Raw genomic sequence first — 16816 nt, forward strand, 5'->3', positions numbered from 1 at the left:
ATTACGAGCTGATAGTAAATAAGACGTAGGCACACACAAAAGTGGCACAACAGTAAAAGTACTAAAAGTTTCCTTTTAAAAAAAGCCAAAAAACGAGACTAAAAAACTAAAAAAATTCGGAATAATTGCAAACGGAGTGACAAACACTAAAGACGTGTCGTGACAACACAAGAAGGAAGTACTGATGAAAGAAAACGGACACCCCTCTCAACAACGCCGTCCTCAGTTCTTAATAAGCATCTTAATGTTGAAGGACTTACCCTGCTCAAGCGGTTGCGGCTTCAGGCCACTGGCCTTCATCTTCAGCGCTTCCTTAGCCGACATGTCACAGCAGGAGCCTTTATTAGTGTCCTGATCACTGTCCGCTTGGTCGCTGTCTCCATGCCCGCTGTCTCTGAGACTGGCACGCTCCGGATCTTTGAACGTGGAGCTGCTGCGAGATGAAAACAATCAAATGGATAAATGGAATAGAAAGCCGGCGTATCTCGAGAACATACACGTGCCCAAGAGTTTGAGACGAGCGCAGCTTATAAAGCATTAAATAGGCCTTACCTTTGAACAAACTGCTGCCTGTTACCCATGTAATTGGACTCAGCTGGAAAATTGTCTGTCTGTGGAGGAAAAAGGAAGACAGTTTACGTCTTGTACGACATTGAAATGCGTCCTGGTGTGCGACAGAATCTCCTGGTGAAAAAGACTGATTAATTATTCAGAAAATGGGGAGGGGGTTTAATCTTTAGATTTGTGCATTTTAATTAGTCAAGGAACGTGCTAATTAAACATCTAAAACACTCAATTGCACATTTGTGAACTTAATGACCTGTTAGATACAAATAAAAGTGGAATAGAAAAAAGAAAAGGAAGGGAGGGGTGGATGTGTTGGAATATAGACAAATTAAACAAGACGCTACAAGACGCTTGTTTCTATAGCGCCACCTCAGCTTAAAAATGACTGGTTACTACTTACTAATATGTTTAAAGGGCATTAAAATGACATTTTTCACAACCTTGTGTCAAAGCTTAAATCATTTTAAGATAACTATTGAAAATTAGGGTAAGGTAAGGAGACAGTACTTCAATACTGTAACTCATTTTTGTTTATTTTTAACAAAAAAAGCATTACAACTTAGCATTTGTACCCTCACCTACGAATTCATACCCACACTTCTATATTCAAACTGCCACCTGTACTGTTCATAATACAAGCTACTATTTACAATATTACATATAACACAATCATGCTAAATAGAAATTTGCAAAAATAAACGTACAACACTACCATATTTTAACCACTTTTCAGTTTAAATTATGCTCACGCACACAATGCCAAAATGTTACAATGCTAAAAAACTTGATAGATGTAAAACTTGAATTTTGTTTTTTAAGGGGTGAAATATGACTTGGACATGTTATTAAAACTCAGGCTTACGCTCATCCTGCAAGCAAGTGTACTTCAGCACAGAACACTTATCAGTCATCATTAGATGAAAACAGAGAGCGTCTAACCGTCTACCAATCAGTCCCGCCAAACAAAGACTGAGCTGAGTAGTAAGAAGCGCTTTATTGAGTAAACTTCACCGGTTTGTCACTCTTACAGAATTATATCTATCTCCATCTCTCTTTCACTCCTCTCCCTTCAATGGCCGATGACAACGGAAAAACCGATAGCCCCTCTCTGATCCCCCTCCTATGGGTTTCAATTACTCAGCTCAATGTTACATCAATGTTGCTACGACGTGTTTGCGCTCCAACCCAGAGTCAATACGAAGTGGAAGGGAAAAAGAATACGAGCTCAGCTGTGGTCCAGACAATATTGACACGGCTAAACACAAGAGCGAGGAACACTAATGCACTGCTTCACTTCTCCTCCACCCCTCCCATCCACATCCACTCTCTCGTCACCACCATTAAACCTCTCAGACATCTTGATGGTGCAGTAATGCAGTGCAAAAACATTCTTTATCGCTAACATACGCTTTCACACCTGACATTACCACATGTGCCCGCCGTCTAAACGTGTTATCTCACCTGTTGTTTCAAAGGCATTTAAAAGATGCGGCTGTAAAATTCCAGTTGAGCAGATCTGTGTCTTTTAGATAAGGCAAAATGCTATATAATCAAAGATTGATAGCCATGTTTATCTTTTCAATTTTCTTTTCGCTTCTGAAACCTTAAACCGTCGAAAAAACATCTATGCTGGAGAGAGATATGATGTTTTTCTTCAACGCACCGCTGGACTTCAAAAGGATATATCTGAACGGTGCAGTGATGTAACTGACAATCGAAATGAAACGAGACGGCGCTTTCGCAGCAGGAGGGGATTGTGGGAAAGGTCAGGTAGGCCTTCCGTACCCCCCATGACCTTTAAGCGGCTTTGTTGAGACTCTCTATCGCGGTAAGGCGCGCATCTTTCAACCTCTGCCGCAGATGAAAAGCGCAGATGCCATAGCTGAATCAAAGGCTAAATCAGTGATTGGAACTCAGTTCAATTAAAGCTGAAATTCTTTTTAAATACAGAAATCTGTGTTATTTCAAATGGAAAAGAGTCTCTTTAAAGGTCTAGTGTGGGATGGTGAGGTCGGGGTGAGTTCACCCCCTGTAAAAGATTTTACAGAGATTTTCAAGGTAAGAAAGAAACTTTAAGTTTATACGAACACATTCACACAGCTGTAAATCTAACTCCCATTTCACAGAATAGGCCTACAGATATGAACTAGTAAAAAACATCCCCTATTAATAACCTACTCACAGGGGTGTGAGAGTGGAAGACGATGGTTAATTTTGACAGTGGCATCAGCGCGCCCTTGGCAGCCACAGGAAGCGTTGCACACCATTACAGGAACGCGACCTCCACACGTCTACTTTTTAAAAGGTTGATAAGAGCACTTTCCGAGGAAGTGTTTTACAACATCCTGCCTGTATGCAAACTCCCCCTCGACAGAGAGTCTGAGCCAGAGAGAGGGAGAGAACAAAGATAGTACCAGTCTAAATCTAGATCCGCAAGTTTCCTGAGATTACACAGGCCATGTCCGCTGTCACGCACGACTCCACGCAGCCTGCATCACAACACGCTGCTTATTTACCAATACTGTATCTTCCATCTTTCTTTTCTTTTGTGCACTGTCAACTGTGACTTCTTTAGAAATCCGAAATCATTAACATTATCAGAAGCATCAGACCTGCAAATAATGGCAATCACAACAATGCAACACAACCTTGCAGATTAACAACGGAGCCGCTATAAATAAATGCTTTGTAACAGGTGCTAAGAGCTAATAAAAAAGTATGTTACAGGAATAAGAATTCAGAAGTCATTCAGTCAGTTTTTACGACTATAGGTCATGACCTCAATGAGACGTGACACGCCATATCACCTTTTCTGCCATTTTTAAGTTTGTTCCAGCTGGTCCATACTACAGGCTAGAATACAGCAAACGCCCAGCACTACTTATCGCTGTTACTAAATTCATGCTCATTTTAATTGAGTGTTTAAAGCCGCAGCTCCTAATTGAGGGCACTGGTGCACCATTTGCAGCGCTGCATTAATCGAGCTCTACAAATGTTAACAGCAGGCTTTGTGGTGGTGCTTTGAATGGAGAGCCCATGCTTCCCATCTGCATGTTTTTGTTCTGCTGCCGTTTGTTCTGTTAACACAAAAGAAAAACTTTACACATTTGATTTCTGGGAAAGATTTTCACCAGAATGCAGAATGACACTGCTTCGCTAAGCTGTGGCCTATAGCAGCTCATGTTTGATACAAATGGAGCTTTTGTGGTTATGGGGGAGATGCGGGTTTGAATTCGACCCGTGTTTTGTCCTTATCTCATTTCTCTTCTCTCTCCTTATAAACAAAATCTAAAAATTATATTTGCTCATTTCTATCTATATCAACACAAAATACATACAGTAGGTTACAATTTACAATAAGATTGTTTTTGTTAAAGGGATAGGTCAGCCAAAAATGTAAATGCTGTCATCCTTTACTCACCATCGTCATTACCTGTATGACTGTCCTCCTTTTGAAGAACACAAAAAAAGATATTTTGCATAATGTTGGTAAACAAACAACAATGGTACGCATTGACTTACAATAGAATAGAAGTCAACTGATATCACTGTTGTTCAGTTAACACATTTTTTAAAATATTTTCTTTTGTGTTCTGAAAATTGTAACCAATTGTCATTTCTATTAGTTTCATTCCATTATTTAATGCATTAGCTAACACAAACTAACAATAAACAATACTTTTACAGCATTTATCATTCTTATACTTATTTATTTATTTTCCAGTTAGGAATGTCCCCAGATGTAAGATTAGCCTAACGTTTAGAGACAAATATGTCCCCAAACTATAGTTAAGTATTCCCTCCCTACTCATCAGGTTTAAAAAGTCTCCTCACGCTCCCAGACTGAGAAGAAGCAGCGAAACTCTAGAGAATCTGTACATGCAAGCGTGTGTACGAGAAAACGAGACTCTCAAGAGAGAGGCAGAAAATGGCTCATCTATTTCAGTAAACCCTCAGTACCTCTCTGGAGTGTTGTCACGGTGACCAACCAGATGCCTTCTTTCAATGGAGACAAATGACCAACAGTCGAGCGTGTTAGTTTACAGGACAAACAGAATTAGAAATATAGAGGTGCAGTAAGGGAGAAGGTGGAGAGCTCTGGAGGTGGAAGAAGGTGCCATGAGGGAAAGGTAAGGATGCTTATGCAGCATACATGCCCATCTGCCTTTCGAACGTCATTGGCGCTCCCTGGCTGGCAAAATGCATCTGGGTATTCCAGCATGCCAGATATGTGCCCTCTGCTGTCTGACATTACAACTCTGAGATGAGCGTCTGTGAATTATGAGGAAAAACGACCACTTTCACATTGTAGATTGGCCAGGTAGAAAGATATTTTGGACAAACTATATGTGGCTTTTGGAATGGCTATATTTAGCATTGCTTGCCATGCACAAGCATTTACACAGAATTGTACAATTACAAGTTGAAGTACAAGCTTGTGCACCCTTGTGATTTAAGCTAATTGAGTTCTAAACAGTCACATGACACGACAGACTGTTGAGAATCAAAGGTTTCTCAAACGGGGGGAGTTTTCACCTGTTTGTTTGGCTGTTTAAACACAAAGCCCCTGGGTGGAACAGTATTTGCGAAACGTACACAATACAGCCTCATAAACAAAGACGATCGATGTTTACAACTACATAACAAACAAGAACAGAAACAAGTCACCCACGCGCGTGCCGCGTCGAATCAAATGAATAAGAGAATAATCAGATCCTCGCCCAACCGACGTATTCATTATAGGAAGAGATGGAGAATGGCGTAGCTCAATGGCACTAGCATTGATCAGGTCATTTCTGTGCTACATTACCAAGTGATCAAATTCAATTAGCCGGTCATGTGTTTTCCTGTGGTTACTGAGCCTATCAGTCGTCTGGTCTTAACAAACCAAAATGCCACCGTCGTTCATTTCCTGCTCGCGGCCCCAGTCTCCCAGTTTAAGTTTTGCAAAATTAATAGCTTCCTTTGAAATTAACACCACATGACTCTAGACGTCTGTGGACAGAGTTACATTCATCGAGATTAATTACGCGGAGCCCAACAGACACCGCAGGTCATCCGTTTTATCTAAGCTTACATTTGACGGGAACCTTTTAAATGTAACAGCAGCGCTGCACAGGTTTCTGTTATTTGAGGTTTTAAGTCGAGCTGATGTGCGTGCAGATCCTGCGGGATAAATCGTCATTAGAGTCAAAGTTAATGGCGAAGTTTAATCTCTCTGTGTCACATATGTACGATGCTGTACTTAGAGGTATCACAGTTCTAAAACGTTCCCATCTGTGAGCGTAACAGCCAACTGTCATGCTGAACTATAAGAGATTTTCACATTTTAAGTTTGGTTTTGTTTTCCAAATTGATTCAAGCTTCCCCATGCCTAAAGAATAAATGTTGTTTTAATGCATGAACAGGACGTTTTTATATGCATTGGATAAACAGGCTACAATTTAAAGAAATATCTGCAATTACAGAGCATTACATTTTTCATAATTCTGTTCTTTTGTCATTTGAGTATATCAAATCCTTTCTGAAAGCAATTACAGACATTTTCAATTTAAGCGCTCTTCATAACTAAAGATCAGGCCATCAGAGCCAAAAAACAAGTCCTTATGCGTATCTAAGCCACATAGTATATTTTAGGGGCAATAACCGTACTGAAACACCATTTCTTTTTACAAATCCTGCTTTTCAAAATCAAGAGAAAGATATTATTGTAATCCCGACCGGGATTATAAACACTTCGGGGCAGTCCGAACTCCAGACCACCCGTGTCCGGCTGACACAGATACAGACCAAGCCAACTGTCATACATACTAGATAAGACCAATTTCCACTTTGCAACAGAATAGGGCAGAACATAATCCCATAACTAAGTACATAAACAAAGAAAAAAAGACAAAAAGAAAGAGATTGTCCCTTTCTAGAATGAGCAGAATGAGAAAACAAGTGACCGTTAAGGGTCTCAGTCTGCTAACAACAGACGCAAATGAGAGGGCGACTGTCTGACTTTGAATTTGTCCTTATAGCTTTGGTCCCTGCTCTTAAAACAAGTGGAGTGGAAAATACATTTCTTAAGATCATTATGATATATAAAAAGGCTTTTACAGTGTAATTTTTCATGGTCAGCCCCTCTAGGAAACTTAAGACATGGTGTTGAGACCTGAGGCAGACAGTCAGGGCAGAGAGTGAGATCCAGAGGTTGACAGAGAGAGAGAGAGACCGAGAAGGGCCAGCTCTTGGCTTTTCCGGTTAAGCACATTAGAGGTGTGATACAAGGGATAGCCTCTCTGAGACGAAACACTGTGGATGGCTTAACCACTCAGAGGCCTTAGGGAGCAAGACGTGCGAAAAAGAAGGCAAGAGGTTTGGATGAAGGATACTGAGGGAGCGAGAACGGGCGATAGACCTTTTCATAGACAGGAACATTTGTAAGTGGGAAAAAAACCTGAGCTCAAAACGAATTTGCTCAAACATGTGCACCTCGTCTTTCTATATTATTCCCTTTCAAGTAGAGAGGCCTACGGTTTAACCGAAATGTGCCCTGCGATTGCCCTGACAACTTAACTGCAAAACCCACGTTGCACCACACGTTTTACTTCTGCCGAGATCATTTCATTTTTTGGGAATGAAGCGTGTTCAAGTAATTAGAATTTTAAAAAGGTGTTACTCACTGGGGCCCATTCGTGGAGTCAGGAGCCAATTACGGTTAAATCAGAGTACATAGAGCGGTATCAACACTTACGCATATATTCAGTGTGTTTATACACAGACTTTTTGAATGGTAAACAGCACTATTGCATGCACGCTAAACCACTATCAGGGGAAACTTTCTCCTGTGGTACACAAAACAAGATATTTTGAAGAACGTTGGTAACCAAACAACATTGGCTCCCATTGACTTCCATTGTATTGAAACAAAATCATTTTTCAAAATGTCTTCTTTTGTGCTCCACAAAAGAAAGAGGGATACAGGTTTCAAAGCATGTGAGGATGAATAAGTGATGATAATATCCAAAAATGGAAAATATGCTAACCAAGATGGGTAATTTACACAAAGTCATTTTTTGAGAGAGCGGGAGCAGAAAGATGTTGTCGAGAATAGAACGCTGCCTTGGAAATGTCAAGCACACTTCTGCTTCAGTGCAGGTCGAGAAAAACAAACACACACACATGCTCAAAATCTGCTCTCTGTTCTTGGATAAGTTCACCTGTTGGGTGCATGGCTAAAGCAGAGCGCTCGGAGGTCGGTCGGAGCGCAGGGTGCCTTGAATCAACACGGCTTCACACTGAGGTCACAGAGCTACGGCGTGCGTCTCTCTGTTGTGAAATTCATCCGCGTGTAATTGATTTGTTAATCGTCCGAGGTCGCTCCTGAAAGCCCAGAGCCTCTGAACACAACAGACTGTGGATTTCTCCTGATTCTCCTCCACCTGTGGTCCGGACCTCCCCTAGGACACTTCGAAAGAGCACAAAGCTTTTAGAGCACTTCAAAAACAAACATTCCCAGACAAACGCGGTTGATCTGGTCCGCTGTGGCCTCCTATATTCATAAACATCGACGCTTTCAAACCAAACCGCCGAACAAAGCACGGTGTGAAGAAAAGCTAATGTTTGAACAATGCGGCCTCTCCACAGCATTACCGGTCAATTATTTTAAATAGTTGTGGAGCGTTTGGCTTCTACGCTGTAAGGAAAAATGTGAAAAATGTTACCTTTAGCTTGACACTGGGGCAGTTTACCCACTGGACCTTTTAAAGGGATAGTTCACGTAAAAATAAAAATTCTGTCATCATTTATTCATCCTCGTGTGGTTCATAACCTGTATACACAAATAAGATATTTCGAGAAATGTCGTAGTGGTTTGCGTTAATATAAAAGAAGGTCAATAGGGTTCAATGTTGTTTGGTTAACAACGTTCTTCATAATATCTTCTTTTGTGTTCTGCAGAAGAATAAAAGTCATAGGCCTACAGGTTTGAAATGACAGAAGTATTATTTTTGGGTGAACTATCCCTTTAATATATGGACAGTAGGGTTTTAATTGTGATTACGATTTTGAAATAATTAATAAAATAATTTTCATGCGGGGAAACCATATTGCCATTATGTGAAATTTATTGTGGACTACACACAAAATTAAGCTCTTAATTCCTCAATTAATAGATTGCTTTTAATACAAAAGTAAATCAAAACATTGCAATGGACAACTTCACATTGGCCTTTTCAGAATTTAGAATAAATTACATACAGGAAGCAAACGTGATTATTAATTACATTAACCATGCAGCCCTGCCCAAAAGAGAGAAAGTGTGGAGAAATGAAAAGGAGGGAGAACCTACGGTGGAGACAACAGAGTTAGAAGAGAAAAAAATCAATACACTCAACCCCCGCCTGAGCTTCTTAACAGCTTGCTACATCAACCTGCTTGATCCAAAGCATACCTCCTCATTAAAGACAATGAGGCATGACAGGAAAACTATATCGAGACACACGTTGTAATGTAAACCCAACAAACGTTAAACTTTTACATCAAACTTTCACAGCACAAGCCGGTGGGAAGTGCCCGACACGTTTCTCCGTGTTGCTGGAGCCTCCGTTATTAGTTTTTCCATTTCACGTAATGGCGGCCTTTCGAAAAAACCCAAAGCCAAAACCGCAAAACACATCCACTAGACGTCGACCTCGATATTGGCCCTATCTGCTACCCGTTAAAAGGCTGCAGCTGGGAACTTAAATGGAGCTGTGGTCAGGGTTCTCCGGCCCTGACGTGGAAGATTAAATTATCACTGGATAAGTATCTAAGAGGTCTGAGGAGCGTGTGGAAGCTGTTCGCCCGAGCAGCGCTCTGGAAGTTGCGTTTGAGTTGAGATGAGGTAACGACACTTGGTCGTCTTTCAAAAGCAGAGGAGATAACAGGCATGCCGGGCTAAACCTATTTAGGCACGATAACCCCTCTGCCAATAGCCTTACAGCACTCACCAATAGGGTTAACTCTCCTAAAGAAGGTGTTAAAACTAGTGCACAGCAGGTCAAAGACCTCTTAATCTTTCCTTAGAAAAGACATCCGCTGAAACCCCCACCCCCTTATGCAGGCTGCAGAGGGTGTGTACAGCCCGGTCTTACTACAGACCACCTGTTAGTGATTTGGGAGCTGAGACTATCATCAGCTTTGCTTAAGCCACCCCCAGGAGTCATGCAAGTCACGCTGCATTTTGGCTTCTGTTTGTGTGTGCGTCTGAGCATGCGGGGCACGGAGGAAACCAGCGCTACGAATCTGCATGCACTTATCGGGAAGCCCAAACAAATGAATGAGCCTGATCTCTGCAGGAGAAATGATGGATTATTTATGTGCAACCCTCTCAGGATTTGAATACTGAAAATACTAATGCATTGATGAGCATATCAGCTAGCAAAAACTTCATACCGGTATTCTTTTATGAGCACTGCTCCTGTTATTGCAAATCTCTTCTTAAAGAAAAAGATAATTATGTTAAAGGGGCAATGAATTAAGACCTCAAAGAGGGAATCGTATTCAAGTGAAACTCCTGTAAGTGTCAGACCTGAAAACGCCCTTGTTACTGAAATTACAACTGTTATTGACACCAGGCTCAGCGAACGCCATGTCCTGGAATGCACCTATCTAACAGGTTGAACACCGCCTCCACAGAAAAATATTAAAGACTACTTTTCTAGCCTCGCCCACTGGTTCGCGAATGACTTTAGCCACACATTAGTACACACTCCCGCATTTGAGATGATTGACAAACTGATAACCATAGCGACATATTTTTCGGCTAAAGATTTGTTTTGTCTGTCAGTTTAAACTAAACTGCTGATATGCACTGTGTTGTGTTTATGCTCGGAAGGCTACATCACACTGCGCACTTTTGCTGTGTTGCCATGTTTGTTATTAATAAGTGCTTTTATGCTTGTTGTTTGGTCTTAGATCAAAAAGCCTCGGCACTTAGGTCTTAATAAATGGTCTGTTGCAGATTTTAAGAATTATTGGTCTTATAAAATATATAAACAATTAGCATTTTAAGTTTTGTTTTTGTCTTGTCTTTATTTGCATATTTTTTTCTGTGAAGATCTGGCAACCCTGTCACTCTCGAGAGCGGCTAGCCCCGTGTCCAGGCGTGGATTAATGCACAGGCTTGCCTAGGCTGCAGTGCAGAAAGTACTAGTGGAGGACAAAAATGTGAAACACAAAGGTTAACCGCTGCGCGGTTGAAACTGCGGTTGATCCTTAGCTATTGCAGCAGTTGGCTTATCATGTCATCTGTAATATTTCAAAACAATGCAGGCTCACTTGCTCAAATTCAAGGTAAATTACCAACGCTATCATCTCTTACATGTGTTTTATTGAAGTAAATACATTGTAATCGGCTAAAGCACATGCGCAGGATTCGGGTATGCACCTGAGTTTGCGTGACAGCTTTTACATTAGCGATCTTTCATGCAAACCGTGGCCCGTTCCTAACTAAACTGCAAGCGCGAAAGGCACCTGAAAGCCACCTAAGGGGAGGGGGGGGCCTCACCCAAAGAGCAGCCTAGGGGCCCCTGACCACCTTAATCCGCACATGCCCGTGTCATACTGTATGTGCAAAACTGAGGATTTCTTTCACTGTTATTTTTATTTAGAGCGACCAAGTAACAAACATGCAACATTGTGCAGCGCCTGGTTGTGGAAGAACACCGTCGCTTCCTTCGGATTCTGATATTAGGAATGCATGGTTGAAGTTTATTTTTAAGTACGTTCCTGCTCACGTGGGTGAAACATTGAGCATTTGTTCGCGTCATTTCACCATGGATTCCTTTGTGAACAAGGCGCTGGATTTGCGGAGAGACTAAAATTAAAAAGCAGTGCTGTGCAGTCAATATTGGATCCGATAGGAATGGCGCAGAAATCTTATGTGAGTAAAACATATTTGTACTATGCGTCACTATTGCTTTGTTAGAGATCGATTGATATGTCCTGATAATGTGTAACCTAACGTTACGTGTCTAACCCAGTTCACAAAAGGCTCCAACTAAGTTTACTACGCAAACTGCTATCCAATCATAGCAGTGGGCGTTTACTTCCAAGTCTTCAATACGGCACGCCCATTAAAACTGAGCGTTTCTCCATCCGGCCTCAAAACCAGGGTAGAAAATAGCCTATTACTTATTGATTTTTATGTTTTCGAATGTAAAAACCACGCTAACGTCATAAGTAGACCTCAGACAACAGTATAAAATAATAAAAACTGCCAGTTCAGCACACCTTTATTTCTATGTGAAATAGCTTGAGCAGCACATTTTAGGGCCATTTTGTCCATTTCATACTGAAGTGGAGATTTTTCCTGTTTTTAACCGTGGTTTTCTACTTGCTAACTGATAAAAATACTATAAATTTAGGTGATGCTCAAAGGTTTCACTTTAAAATCTCAGGACACTTAATGGATATTTAAATCTTTCATTAAAATACTGTATTTTGCCTCCAATGTCTCCCCTACAATTTCTTAGAAAATAAAGCAATTAAAAGCTATTTTATTTGGGAGTATGCCAACATTTAAATAGCTTCAAAGCTAAAAGGCACGGACTAAAAACCACAAAAACGGGGTCTTTAAAATAGGATGCTGACTAGGTTGCCGGTCTGTTTGTCTTGGTATCACCAAACCTCATCTGTGACACGTTCTGCCTGAGAGAATGAAATATCACTTTTTCCCTCTCCTCTTCCCTGAAATTCCTAACACAGCAGTTCACACGCTCTCTCAAAATAGAGGCTGTTTCACGCCAATCCGCTTTCTACCGTCACACCAGAAATCTCCACAGACCGGCTGGCCCTCGCGTGAAACGGGTGTAAAAATGTACTAAATAAACAGGCGGTTTGAAAAGAAAGTAATTGAAGAGAAAACTTAATTCAGGAAAAGTGTAACTTCACAACATTTTATGTGCTGAGAGAACAGATGAGCAAAACGTTAATCTCTTACTGGCCTGTGAAGACCCCAGATCTCAACACTATAATCCAACTCTACAGCAACAGATTAATTAGTCCTGGTTTATAAGAAGATGGTAATGAGAGACGGGAACATAGATGTTGACCTCAAAAACTGTCAAAAAAGGTTGCTATGATGTTTAAAATGTCCTATACATATAGACCCCTTCTTTTGTTATGCCTTTTTACCCTCACATATACAGTACAATAAAATCATAAATATATGTGTTTAACATTTTGATTTTGTTATACAAGTTCTGTGGTTTGTCTTTCGTTCAAACGTTTGTGTAGTGTTTACAAACTGAAACAAGAAGTGCATCTGGACCAGTGTTGTTTTCCAAAGTGGTCTATAGAATAGTATGCCTGCTTTATGATGAACCACAAACTTTCAAAATGTGGTGTTTGCTCATATCACTAACTTTGTGTGAGCCCTAGCAAGCATCACTAATTACAAAATGATAAACTAGCAAGAAAAGTTTGTGGTAAGACCAGTGTTGGGTGTAACTAGTTACTAGGTAATTAGTTACTGTAATAAAATTACTATTCCCTTGAACAAGTAAAGTAAGGGATTACACTTTTTTTGTCTGTAATTTAATTACAGTTACCTCTGATGTAATTAAACTAAATACTCTGTGTAATATATGTGTGTGCAGTAGTGGAACTGACATCAAAATTCAAAGGCTAACTTAAAAATCGATGCTTTAATGTATAATTCTCACATTTGTAATACTTTGGTCTGTTAATAATACTACTTTATGTTGTTTTATATTATTTATTTGAATGAACTAAAAGAGCCGTTTCATGTCTATCCTTGAATCAATTCTAACCAAGGTTTACATTTAGTCATTTAGCAGGTTGATGTAGGATATAGAAAGTAATTAGTAATAAGTAATTAAATACTATTTGGAAAGAGTAATTTGTACAGTAATCTAATTGCACTATTGAATATGTAATTAGTAACTAGTAATTAATTACTTTTTCAGAGTAACTTACCCAACACTGGGTAAAACATCTCCAAGCCCAGCAAATCAGAGACATGTCCAGCTGTGGAACCGCAGCAACATTTTCAGAACCGCAGTTTCAGAACCACGGCTACAGAACGGAAGTGATGGCGGAGTTATTGACGACAAGCATGGCGGAGAAAACGGTGAGTTTTGTGCAATGTCTTTTTAATTTTGTATTAAATAACGATCGTATATGACGTTATTTGTTAAATATTGAATTTGTGCATGACTGTATCAACTTACTGAAGTTTAAAGTTGTTGCCGTGTTTTATTGTACAGAACATTTTTTTCTGTAGATGGTTCGATTACTTTTCAGAGCACATTGTATTTGGGCATTACCTTTATTTTAAGAAATATAAGGGTAGTTGGCGGATTAATCGTACATGTGTCCTATGGTGTGACAAAGCAAAATTTAGAAAACAAGATGTTAACATTGCATTGTTTTAATAATGGCTTTATTTGTTGTATATAATAGCATATGGCAGATTTATCCTTATAGTTACTCATAGTTATTATAAAAATTAGCATTTTAGTCTATCAACTACCCATAAATAGTTTATTCCACTTCCCTTTGTTATATGCATTGTTTGTGAGTTGATTTTACTTATCGTCGAGGTTTTTAATCGGATTTGTCACTGCTGATATAATTGTGTTTTGCATTTATCTCTTGTAGAGACATCCAACGATTCAGCAAGGTAATTCTTTACCTGGGTTGCAGCAATGTACCAACTGTTGCAGGAATTGCCACTGTCCTTTTTGCTCGGCCAGTGTGTTTAAGCCAGCCAAACTGGTCAAATTAAAAATTGTAATTTTTATAATTTGTTTTACAGTATGTATGTTTGATTTAAATGATGTTTCGTTTAAAATAATGCTGCTGTTTTTTTAACCTTAAAACAATAAAACGAATACAATCATACAAAATGCCCTCAAGTTTGAAACATTATTTCTAACACCATCAACAGGAACACAATAAGTTAATACAATGAAACACATTCATTATACAATAATTCTACACAAGATTGATGTTTTAAATGGCTTTTTGTACCATACCTTAATGTATTATTATAACTCACACATGTAAGACCTGAAAAGCAGCCGTATTTAAGAATATGACGTTTTCGCGTGTAACAATAGCAAATCACACTCCAAGACTCTAGGTGGCGCGACTTTGTCTAAGAATGAAAGCTCCGCCCCCTCATTCTCTGACCGCTGTTCAGAAACTGCAGCTGTGGTTCCGCAGCTGGATACTATTGGCAAATCAGATCTCCTCTTTCTAAACTAGTTTACAGCAACGCAACCGACTTTCCGACTTTTGCAAATGCATGACAAAATCCCTACCAAAAGCAGACAACCTAAATGAGTTCCCATGAGCCAACCGTAGGGACGCATACTACCTTCATGTCTGCACTAGCCTTTCCTGCAATTCAACATGCTTTGATATAGATTAAAATACTGCCAACTCCACTAAGCAACCCAGCCACAAATTTAGGTCACATGCAGATGATAAACAACTCATAGGCAAAGAAAATATATAATGAAAGGAAGTATTGTTAAGCCACTAGAGCGCTCTCTAAAACAACACAGAGAAGCCCCACACACATTCACTGATACACAAACACACAAGCTTTCACACACTAAAGCCTGCACACTTTACTGTTGTGGCAGCATTCAAAACAATTGTCTTTTACTCCAAGGTGACTCCCTCTTTTTCTTTCTCTTTCCATTTCCATTTCTCTCAGGGTCAGCTACGTGCAGTTTGTGTGTATATGTACGTGTGTGTGTGTTTGTGTGTATATATATAAGCGAGGTTTGCTTAATGCAGGGCTGTCAAAATGTCCCATTGCAACTCTGTCCGCTGTGTATTAGGACCCTGTCAGCCAGTATGTGGAATTAATCAGCAAGCCCCTGAAGAAACAATTGCATAATCTAAAGATATAAACTCGGCTGACCTTGCCTTTGAACGCGCTCAAATTTCAACCTTCAAAGGGGAGATTGAGGGTGCTAAAGGTTCTGAGTCAATAGATTTCTCTCTCCTCTTCTGCCCTCCACCTGTCTCACTCATCTTTATCCTATAAAGAGGAATGATTGACTCATTCTTGTGCCTTCAACAGTTCAGAATAAAATTCCATATGAGATTTTGAATGTGACCTCGGCCAGGCTCGAGTGCACAGTGTGTTTGTTATGAAAACACTGACTTACAATGGAGGGGGATTTTTTATTCATTTATTAACGAATCGATTGACGGAAAGGTGCGAAAATTGCTATGGTGACAAGATAATCTAAGGAATTTGGATTTAGTCATCAGCGTCATGAGCCACTTCACATTTGATGTGAAATGACAAGAGCACAGAGAGATAGCAAACAGAGCAAGGGTGTAGAGAGAGAGAGAGAGAGAGAGAGAGAGAGAGAGAGAGAGAGAGAGAGAGAGAGAGAGAGAGACTACCATTATCAACCCAGAGTGTATTAGTGGCCTTTTAAAAAATAACTCACCAACCGGACCGACCCGGTTATGAACCTCTCACTCTTTGGATCAATCAAACCGTGCAGAGACTGCGGATTGATCTACCTGGAAAAGGGCGCCGATGAAGGCTTTCCTTAACATGGAAAGATCTGGTTGTCTAATAACGCCTGCAAGTCCTCCTGGGAAGTGTTTACGAGTTCTAAAGCTGTAAACACAATGCCAGTTTGTTTAGAACAAAGTAGATGCAATGGGAAATTGTATGTTCCTTTCTAGAAATATTACTGCTGGAGAATGTTATTTAAGAAATGTTATTTTAAGTAATAGGTAATGCAATACAACGTGGTGTGCAATACAATGTGGACTCATTTTAGAAATACAATTTCCTTTCATCTGGTATTTTTTCTCACAAACTCACCAAAGCACCTGTGCGACTCAAAGAAGACACGAAGGCTTACTTTGACAGATTAAAAAGGTTTTCATAAATATCTAGAGGGCAATTTATGTTCGTGTGTAGGACCTACACTGTAGGCTGTGCGTAGCTGCGTGTAGACTGACACGCGAACCTTCAAAAATGTAACAACACGTCAACTCGACACGGGCCGTACGCCGTCCGCAAGCGCTGTGATTGGTCTGTTTGAACCCCTCCCTCAGGTAAAAAAAGGCATTGGGATTGGGATTTGACACTCCTCAGCTCATCCACGCAAGGTTGCAGGTGAAAAGATGTAACCGTAGACAGATAAGACTGTGTACAAAACACGAGTGCTGACAAGCTCCCTCGTTAAACTCGACCGGGCCGCAGACCCTGGGTTTA

The 16816-nt window shown here is 40.1% G+C and overlaps 1 protein-coding gene across 1 annotated transcript in view; it reads right to left on the bottom strand.

Annotated features, from left to right (window-relative positions):
- Positions 1-16816, bottom strand: part of pcdh17 (protocadherin 17) — a 65058-nt gene that overhangs the window by 35177 nt on the left and 13065 nt on the right. Inside the window, exons 3-4 of the mRNA XM_057362299.1 lie at positions 553-611; positions 261-433 (exon numbers count right to left, since the gene is read on the bottom strand). Coding sequence (XP_057218282.1) covers positions 261-433; positions 553-611 — 232 coding nt within the window. The remainder of the gene's footprint in view (positions 1-260; positions 434-552; positions 612-16816) is intronic.

This window comes from Triplophysa rosa, linkage group LG20 (assembly GCF_024868665.1).
Source record: "Triplophysa rosa linkage group LG20, Trosa_1v2, whole genome shotgun sequence".
NCBI lineage: Eukaryota > Metazoa > Chordata > Actinopteri > Cypriniformes > Nemacheilidae > Triplophysa > Triplophysa rosa.